This window comes from Apis laboriosa, unplaced genomic scaffold (assembly GCF_014066325.1).
Source record: "Apis laboriosa isolate Shangri-la unplaced genomic scaffold, ASM1406632v1 scaffold46_cov150, whole genome shotgun sequence".
NCBI lineage: Eukaryota > Metazoa > Arthropoda > Insecta > Hymenoptera > Apidae > Apis > Apis laboriosa.
Genome location: NW_025223399.1, coordinates 606319 through 616893, shown reverse-complemented (window position 1 = coordinate 616893; position 10575 = coordinate 606319). Strand labels below are relative to the sequence as shown.

The 10575-nt window shown below is 39.2% G+C and overlaps 2 protein-coding genes across 3 annotated transcripts; one reads left to right on the top strand and one right to left on the bottom strand.

The window, feature by feature from the left end:
- Positions 1–643: 643 nt before the first annotated feature.
- Positions 644–4816, top strand: LOC122716517 (puromycin-sensitive aminopeptidase). 2 transcript variants are annotated; one of them, XM_043939675.1, is made up of 4 exons: positions 644–873; positions 1254–1498; positions 1817–1967; positions 2091–4816. In XM_043939675.1, exons 1-4 carry the CDS (start codon positions 745–747, stop codon positions 4167–4169), a joined length of 2604 nt encoding a protein of 867 aa, XP_043795610.1. In that variant the 5' UTR covers positions 644–744; the 3' UTR covers positions 4170–4816. The 2 variants fall into 2 exon arrangements, with proteins under 2 accessions (XP_043795610.1, XP_043795611.1); XM_043939676.1 differs by lacking the exon at positions 1254–1498 and having other exon boundaries at positions 702–873.
- Positions 4817–6200: 1384 nt separating this feature from the next.
- On the bottom strand, positions 6201–8380 carry LOC122716518 (DNA-binding protein inhibitor ID-2-A). The gene has a single exon (XM_043939677.1). It carries the CDS (start codon positions 7824–7826, stop codon positions 7443–7445), a length of 384 nt encoding a protein of 127 aa, XP_043795612.1. The 5' UTR covers positions 7827–8380; the 3' UTR covers positions 6201–7442.
- Positions 8381–10575: the final 2195 nt, after the last annotated feature.

Here is a 10575-nt window from a genome sequence, read left to right as displayed (position 1 = left end):
TCCAAGAGATGGCGCGGACAACCAATTCTTAGTCAATCTATTTTTCACGTATCATTTGCTCTTTTGTTTATATATTAATTATATTTACAGCATTCTAATGTTTTATTCTGTTTTTAAAAAAATATCTTTAACAAAAGATAATACTGACAAATTTTTACTCTTCTTTATTCTTTTTCCATTATTTATTATTTTTTTTGTATATATATATATATATTTCGATATTTCCTAATTTCCTAATGTTTCCCTATCTCTTTCTACTCTACTTCTTTTCTTACTACTTTTTAATTCTTGTCTATATTTGCTCTTAATTTTTAATAAAATTATAAATTATAGCAAATAATATGAGCTAATTGACTGTTATTGCAACGATTATTTTTTTTATTTGTAGTATGTATTTGTATGTATTTTTTTTTCTTCGACAATATAAATATAGTTTCTATATTGGCCATAGTAAATTATAGAGGGCATAAGAAACATTACTTTTTTCGAGATATTTCAAAATGTAAAACATGAAATTTCGCAAGATGTCATGTCTATCTTGTATATTTCGTTTATGGTTCCATTTCCATTCGCATCTTTATAGATAGCATGTAAGTATGTTGCGCATGCGTCTGCAATGGTTTGAGGCGTTGCGTGTTAGTGCATACTTTCGCGTTGTGAGTCGGCAAAAAGGAAAAGCTCAAAACGGGTTTCAAGATATTTCGATATTTAAGAGTTTTTCGAATCGTGATTCAACATCGAGAGATGTCAAGCATAGAAAAAAAACCATTTCGTCGGCTGCCCACAGATGTTCAGCCTTATCATTATAATATTGTTTTGTCACCAAATCTGAAAACTTTCGTCTTCGATGGGAAGGAGGACGTGCACATTGACGTAAGCTGAATCAATCTAAATCAATCAATAGAACACTAATTACTTACATAGCGTATTATAAATTTATAATTCGAATGATAGAATAAGAAATGTTAACCATATGGCAAACATAACCACAAAATTTGTATACCATATACTATAAGGCGGATTCCATTCCATTTTATTGATAATTAATTTAAAGGAATTTTTCTTATCTTTATCTGTATTCTAAATCTTGTGAAAGAGTGTATGATTATTAAATTTTACGAGATTGATACGAGATTGTACGAGATAATCGTACGAAAAATAATTTAATTTAATTTCTTATATCAAAACAATCGTATTAAATATTATATTTTAAAATTTTTTCATTTTATAATTTTAATTTTTAATGTTTATAGGTAAAAAAATCTACAGATACTATTGTTTTAAATTCATTGGATATTAATATAAAAACTGTATTTTTTAATGATAATAATGGAAAAATCATTCCGACAAAACATATTGATATTTCTTCGTCTGAAGAAACAGCAACTTTGGTATTTTCCGAAAAATTGCCAGTGGGAAGAAGTGGGTACTTGAGCTTGGAATTTATAGGAGAAATTAACGATAAAATGAAGGGCTTCTATAGGAGCAAATATATTGGGTACTGTAATTTCTACAATTTAATAATAATATAAATATATCTTATATAAAAACATTTTTATTATAAAAGAAAAAAATGAGATTTTTTTTTTTTTTATTTTAAGCATCTAACATTTTGTAGACAAAATAAGTGGTATGCAGTAACTTATTTATGTCCTACATCAGCTCGTAGATTTTTTCCCTGTTGGGATGAACCGTCTTTAAAAGCTACTTTTACGATATCAATTGTGCTTCGTGATAAGTCACTTGTTGGCCTATCAAATATGGTAAGCAGTAATTGACATCTTTAAAATAATAAAAATTTTTTGTATGTTTACAGGGTCAATGGAACTGTTGAACACGCAGCTGTAACTCAATTCGAGCCAACAGATGCTAGACGTTGCTTCCCATGCTGGGATGAACCAGCACACAAAGCTACGTTTGATATTACTCTAAATGTACCATCAGGTCTTACAGCACTTTCCAATATGGTAAGCAGCGCCTAGCACATGTGGTTTTATTTTATTTTTTCTTGTTTTCTCCATTTTTAGTCTGTGTATTTTCAAACATATATATACATAATATTTAAAAAAATATTTTTTTATCTGTTGCAGCCTATCAAAAACAAGGTAACGAATGAAGCAGTCGAAACTTTAGTATTCGAAAGGACACCAATCATGTCGACGTATTTAGTAGCAGTTGTGGTCGGTGAATTCGATTACATAGAGGACAAATCGAGTGATGGTGTATTAGTACGCGTATACACACCGAAATCAAAGAAAGAACAGGGACAATTTGCATTAGAAGTAGCAACTAAAGTGTTGCCGTATTACAAAACTTATTTTGGAATTGCTTATCCACTTCCGAAAATTGATCTTATCGCGATTGCCGATTTCTCATCCGGTGCTATGGAAAATTGGGGTTTAGTTACGTATCGTGAAACTTGCCTCTTGGTAGATCCACAAAACACATCCGCTGTACGAAAACAATGGATTGCTTTAGTAGTAGCACATGAATTGGCACATCAATGGTTCGGCAATCTTGTAACCATGGAATGGTGGACTCATTTATGGTTAAACGAGGGTTACGCGTCATTCGTGGAATTTTTATGCGTTGCTCACTTATTTCCCGAGTATGATATTTGGACACAATTCGTAACAGACACGTACATCAGAGCTTTAGAACTCGACGCTTTAAAGAATAGTCATCCGATCGAAGTGCCGGTTGGTCATCCTTCCGAAATCGATGAGATCTTCGACGACATTTCTTACAATAAAGGCGCGTGTGTCATTCGAATGTTGCACTCTTACATCGGGGATGATGATTTTCGAAAGGGTATGAACCTTTACTTGAAAAAGCATAGCTACGCCAATGCGGAAACTGGAGATCTTTGGGATGCTTTAGAAGAAGCCAGTAAGAAAGAAGTCCGCAGTGTGATGAGCACGTGGACAGAGCAACAGGGATTCCCCGTTGTCAGAGTTCAACATCGTCAAGAAGGTACCGATCGAATCCTGTCCTTATCCCAAGAGAAATTTTTAGCTGATGGATCCACGGATACAGGAAGTAATTCGTGGATCATACCGATTAGCATAAGCACGTCGAAGAATCCTGAGGAGTGCGTGCTTAAGGACCTGTTGGACGAGAAAACAAAAGAATTTCGAGTCAAAGACGTCCCTGAAGATCATTGGGTAAAAATCAATCCTGGAACGATCGGTTTCTACAGGATTCATTACAGTCCAGAAGCATTGTCTCTCTTGTTACCCGCTGTCAAAGATCATGCATTACCTCCGCTAGATAGATTGGGTCTGCTAGACGATCTGTTCGCCATGGTACAAGCCGGTCACGCTTCTACCATAGAAGTACTTCAACTCATGCAAGCGTTTCAACACGAAGATAATTTCACTGTATGGTCTAGCATAGTAAATAGTCTAGGGAAAATCGGAGTTCTAGTGTCCCATTTGGATTTCGAAGATTCGTTCAAAGCGTTTGGACGTAATTTGATGCGAGACATCACCAATAAGTTGGGCTGGGATCCTAAACCTAACGAGAGCCATTTGGATACCCTTTTACGATCTCTTGTTTTAGGTCGTATGGCAGCACTGAACGACGAGGATACCATACAAGAAGCAAAGAAAAGATTCGAATTGCACGTTTCTGGTACAACATTACTCGCTGCCGACTTGCGTAGCCCTGTTTATCGGGCCGTGCTTTCTGTCGGCGATACCGACACTTACGAGACCATGTTGAGGCTTTATCGAGAAGCAGATTTGCACGAGGAGAAGGATAGAATATTGAGAGCTCTGGGTGCGATCAAAGACGAAACCTTGTTAGCGAAAGTTCTCAACTTTGCTATGAGCGATGAAGTGAGAGCTCAGGACACGGTGTTCGCCATCATGTCGGTAGCGATGACGTACAAAGGTCGAGTGATGGCTTGGGACTTTTTTAAAGAGAATTGGAAGACTTTGCTCGATCGTTACGGTGGCGGTTTCTTGATTTCAAGATTGGTCAAATTCACCACGGAAAACTTCGTCACCGAAGAAAGGGCCAAAGATGTCGAAGAATTCTTCAAGGACCATCCAACACCGGGAACCGAAAGAACGGTCCAACAAAGTGTCGAATCTATCAGATTGAACGCGGCATGGCTTGCCAGGGATAAAGACTCTATCAAGGAATATCTGATCACTCACGTTTAGTAGTACAATGAATTATTTCTCGCCTCGAGTTCTTGTCTCTAACTTGTTACAATTTCTGATACAATAGGAAATCGAAAGGGCGACATCATGCCTTTGTGAGTTTCAAAAATAAGCAAGAATTGCTTCGAGTCAATTTAGAGAAAAGAGAAGACGCAGATTCTCTTGTACCATACGGCATCGTAAAGATTTGCATTTATACACACAAACGTATACAACAGTTGCTTAACGATTACGTACGTGCATAGTTGTTTGTTGTTTCGTTGCAAATTTAGTTGCAATTTTTTTTTTTTTTTTTTAAACAAATGTACAGAACGCTACTATAGTTTATATTATCGGTATTGTCATTTTTTTTTTTTCAAGGCATTTTTAAATTGCAGCATTATATCTTCTTTGGCATTTATTATTTTACTGAATTGTGCGATTGACACGCATTAAATTCTTTCCCAAGCATAGAACGATGTCCAAAACCCGCGTACTAGTGTTTACCATTTTTATAATATTAATACGATTAAAAATGAACGAGAAACAAGAAGAAAAGAAAAGGAAAAAAAAAAAAAAAGGAAACAAGCGTGTAGCTGCAAAAAAAAACCCATTTATATCACATACTATAATCGAAAAGAATTGAAATAAATACTTTTACGCTTGTATCTTGTACGAGTACGTATTCGAACAACCTTTCATTTCTCTCTAATTAATTCAATTCATTTTGTTTTTATTAATCACAATCCAAATTCATACAATCCATCCCTCAAGCTCTCAAACTCATGGACTCTTCCGCCGATCCAAGGATCCGCTGATTGAACGACGCGTAGGCGAGCACAAGTCGTATATCGGTCACTTAAGCATCGTTACACGCTTGCAAGGTGACGGTTGTACGGAGTAATACGGAGTCGTGCTTCTTATCCCCAGCATCGATCAGCTCTCTTTCAGCCCAGCGTAGGAGGGTGCGCTGTCGTGAGTCAGCCTCCACTTTCGTTTATTAGCGCGTGCACACGCGTCGTATCCAGCCTGGTGGTTCGTATAGTCGAGTAGTCGTCCGCCACCCTCTCTCCTCTCCCTTCGCTACACTTTCTTCCTCCATCTCTCCGTATGAATACGAAGCAAGCTTTCGAGTGGACGAAGGGACGAGAGAGCCGGGGACACGCGCGTTCCGACTGAATCGGTTCCCGTGGGTATTCCGTGGTCTCCAAGTTCCCAGGAACGCGCACGCGACCCGGGACAGGGGACACACGATCAATACGGGAAGTTGGCGGACTCCTACAACGACACGACCACCGGTCCTCTCCAGGCTGGAGACCCTCCTTCCCGCACGTGTGCGAGGATTATTACGTACACGTGTGCCCATTTAAGCCCACCCTGCGCGCGTGTTCCGCGGGACGCTCGCGGATTTATCGCTTTCAGCGACGCAGCTGAAACGGGGAAACGACGTAACGAGGAGAAATTGGTCGACGGGGGATATTCTCGAGCTTGATTGGGAACAACATCCCTTTTTTCCGCGTCATATCTGGGATATTTTATTTTCCTTGTAATGATGGATAATATGTGTGACAGTTGGAATTCTAACTTTGAGTCATTCTATTTCGATGACTTTTCGAAACTTTATTTCGTTTCGTAGGAACGAAAGGTGAAAGGATTGTGGCTGCGGGATTGAATCAAAAAGTTTGATAATGGCTGCGAATTTTTACAGATAAATTTGACGCAGGAAATTTTAAAAGGAATTTCTCTCTTGTTCGAGAGAAATATAATATAAATTAAATTCTGAAAATTACAAAGAGGAAATTAAATGGATATAACACATGGGAATGTATCTTTTGTTAAGTGTTATTTTTACTTTCTATTCCATTAAATTGAAACGCCAGAATTTATTACGTCTGTTAAATAAAGTTTCGCAAATATATAGAATTATTTTTTTCTTTTTACAATTATTATATAAGCGATAATTTTTATTTTGGTTTATGAATTTTTAACAGATTAATTTAAAAGGAGTCAAGGACGGATCTTTGAAGAGAGAGAGAACAATATAAACAGAAGTAATTGCATGGACACAGTTTGTATTTTATTTTCATACATGAGCGAGTGTAGCAAACTCATGTATCAAGTATACTTATATTTTACAGCCTTTCAGTCTTCGCAAATATACAATAGTTATGGAGAAATCTCTAAATTATAATATGAAAAGCAATAACAATAATAATAATAATCATGTAATATATAATAATAATAATATAGAATATCGATGATTAATCGATCAGTAATACAAATAATTCGCTTTATTATCTACAAGGGGGAGTTGAAATAATACGGACTCTGATCAACGTGATGATAAACATTTCTCTTCCACGCGAAAACTATTAAAGAAAAGGAGGGGGAAATCCATTCATGGCCAGTTGTGAACGAGGGTTGTATGCTTACAATTAGAAACGTGATCAATTCGATTTTAATTATCATCGATCTTTAAATAAATATCTGTACTTTTGGGAGAAAAATTTAATAGATAAACATTTTCTTTTCAAATTTCAAATCGAATTCATCACTGATCGAATTTTGTATCGAAAGGATAAATTACAAAGTTACAAAATAGGAGAATGACACAATCTTCGTAATTGTTTGGATATAAAATATAATAAGATAATTATCGGTGAAAAGAGATAATGCGATCGTCGTTTACATGTGTAACACAGCTTGGATTAGGAAAAGATTACAAGAATCTCGGGGTTGGAAGCGAAAAGTTGGATGGACTAAAAGAAGCGAATCGATTGAAGATGAGAAGAAAGATCTCGTGCGAGGAATGCGGTGAGTTTTATGTACAAGTATTTACATCTTTCCTCGAAGAAAGAAGTTAGATCGGCCGTAATCGGCCCGCTTCGTCGTCCTTCTTTCGCATCGTTCTTCGCTCTTCTCTCAGGCGCCGCCTCGATACTTCGAGCGCATCGTTTTCGATGTTAGGTTAGGTCGCTCTTTTCTCGAAACATTTCGTTCTTTTTGCCAGATACTTGAGCACCAAGATCTTATCCCTGTTTTCCTTTTCGACCTTCGAATCTTCGAGAAATTTCTATACAGTGGAGGACGAGCACAAAACACGGTTAAGGCAACATCCACTATCCAACATACGCCGCAAAACGTTACCACAACGAGCCGAGTTCTCGATTTAACTCCCTGAAGAAGACTCGAACAGTTCCTCAACGCCGAAACATGGAGGTCAAGTCGTCAGCCCACGAGGACGAGAAGCTTGCAGCGACCTGGACCTCACTGTAACTCGTTTGCCGACACAGGTCACCGTTCCGCGACCATTCCGGTTATCGTGGTCGTCGTCGATGTTGTTGTCGTCGTTGGGACAGTCGTCGTCGCGTTCAACAACGGTTGTAACGGCTGTCTTGACGTCGTTTTTGCCACAGTTGATTCATTATGCACATTCGTCTCTTCGAGAGTTGTTTGAAGATCACAGATATACTCGATAACCCTTTGGATAACCTCGAGCTTCGATAATTTCCGTTTCCTCGGCATGTCGGGCACCAGAGATCTCAATTTCGTTAAGTAAGCAGCTACTTCTTCTGCTTCCAGGTCACGACGAGTTCCGTTGATTCCGAGACTATTATGCAGGACACCTCGACTTGGCGGTACTCTACCGCCCACCGGGCTCACCACCATCGCTTTCATGTTGTGCGTGTATATGTACGTATTTTTCCACTCGATTCGATTTTTCTGGTCGACGTTGACGTGCGAGAATTTGTTTGCTGGACACCGGTTCAAGCAGCAGATAAAAGTTGAAAAAGATATGGGTCGATGATTAATTCGATCAAGCAAGCACACCTTCTAAAACGTACGGTTGATTATTTGCCGAACGCCAGTGCACGCACCCCGTGTATTTATCGATCGAACCAACCTACCAAAGTGAGCGCACGAGCTAACGATTGAGATTCGTATGATCGAGATATTTCGTTTTTCTTTTCGTTTCTGTTCACTTTTGTATATCGTTTCTTTTCTTTTTTTTTTTCTTTTTCTTTCGGCTAAATATTATGTTTTACAACACAAATATCACACACAGTTTTTACAGTTTTTATCGCGAGTTGGTTACATTCGCGTAGAATTACATTGAATGAATTGATTATACGAGAAGAGAAATTGTCTGATGACTATTTCGGACGCAACGAGTGTGCAAGAGAAGAGTGTCTAACGTACTCCTTACAACACGTTATGCTCGACGGATCGAAGTCAACTGGTCTCCGCCCCTCACCTGCACGCTTTTAAAGCTTTCCCCCACCCCGATACCATTCTACCCGTGACGCCTCCACTACCCGTACGGCGCAATCGCTGCCTGAATAAAATAGCGTTGGACTCGAATCGCTCACGAAACGGATTGTTATCTGACCTATTTATATATGGACTTTAGTAAATATTTATATATATTTATATATTAGCAATTTCTTCTTTTTTTTTTTTTTTTTTTTTTACTTTTTCTTTTTCTTCTTTTTTTTACTCAGAAAAGTATACCCGATATTTGCGATCTCAGATAATATAATCGACGATAATCTTGTTTGTATTCGATTGCATGGTTATTTGCCGGTACATGTGAACTTATATCGATTTCTTTGGAAAAATTATGCTTCAAAGTATAAAATTGAAATTGATATTTCAATATTTTGTCTTTAATACTTATTAAAATCACTTTATATTTTATTTTAATTTTATATATATGTTAGTCTTTAGCAACATGAAAAAATTACAAAACATTTACATAAATATTTAATATTAGGATATTATAATAAATACAAATATAATCATTTTTACTAAATAAATAAAGAAACGATTGCTATTATCCAGCAAAGCAAATATTTTTTTGTCATTATTATTCTTTTTTCATTATTAATTTTATTTCGTTTTACTTTTCCAAGAATTATATTACCAAGTAATAAATTGCATACGTATTTCCTACGTCATATAAGCTTTGTAACTTATAATTATATTTTCGCAATCATTGTATACCGGATAGATGCAACATTTCATAAGAATTCGCTACCAAACTTTATGCATGCAATAGCACAATCTCAAACCATCGGCCATTCTTCCAAACGACGCCTGCTTGCCCCCCTCCAACAGCATCCCCTTTCCTCCATTCACAAATCCCAACCACCTAGAAAGAAAGAAAGAAAGAAAGAAAAAAAGAAAGATGGAGAAAAAAGAATGAATCAAGACTAAAAAGGATAAAAGAAAGAAGAGGAAAGAAAATCGGGGCAGGCAGGTAACACGTATCACCAGCCAGGGCGAAGAATAATTCGCGGAAAGGCGCGACGAGGAACGCCGCCAGGAATTCCCGCTCCGACGCCTGCTCGCTATCTCCGCCACCTCTTCCCCCTGGAGGGCTGTACAGTTTGTTCGAGCGAAAATCGTTCGGCTCGAAGCCGACCGTAGTCGGGGGTGTTTGACGACCATGGGAGCAGAGGCGTCGGCGGGACAAGCCGGGCGTGGAAGAGAAGGGCGACGCCGCTAAAGCTAAAGCTAAAGCTGCCCACGGCGAGCGGGACACGGGTGGCGGCGGCGCTCGAGGGGAGGGGGTAAAGACATAGGTGCGACGGAGCGGTGGGGAGAGGGGCTGCGCTCTAAGGGCTCTAGGCGCGGGTGGAGGGGCTGGAGAGAGCCGAGCGACTGTGCGCGCGGGAAAGGGGAAGGGAGACACGACCATTGTTGAACGTCCGGCGGCGCCAGCCACTAGCCATCACGGCTACTACCACCACACAGCTTCACTACCACCATCACTGGCGACAACCACCGTGTCCCCGAGCATGCTCATGGTTCACGAGCTCGCGCGGCACCGTACACCGCCAACCTGTACACCATGATTCCGGCTACGCTTTTCTATACGTATCGCTGTATGTACGTAGTATGTATGCGCGTACAAGGTGTCTCAGGATGGATGGTGCAAGGGGACGAAGAGTGTTTCTCTGTGCAAAAATAAAAATCGAAAAAAGGAAATGGAATTTTTTCGCTTTAAAGGTTTAAGAAATGTGATGATTTTTAAATAGAAAAATTTCATTCCACATTTTCGCGCGTAAAATCAGCCTCTGCCTGCGTGTCATCACTCTGCGTTGAACACCCTGTATGCGTGTATACACGTACGGCTAGGTGCCCAGTGCCGAGACTCTTTTGCCTTCTTGATTCTATGTGCTCGCGCGCACACGATTCTACCACACTCTTGCGATCTTCTTCCGACCGCCAGTTCGTCGACTTGTTCTCACTCCTCGTGACTCTCTAGTTACTGCGGCGTCTCGTTACCGGCCGCTGGGACAAGAACCCACCCGATGTCCGGCGCTACGGACACAGACAAGCGAGGGAGCCCTTTATTATGCGCTATGCTTCTGATACGAGTCCCTCGAGACGTCCCGGCAAAATTGCGTTCGAGGAGACTCTG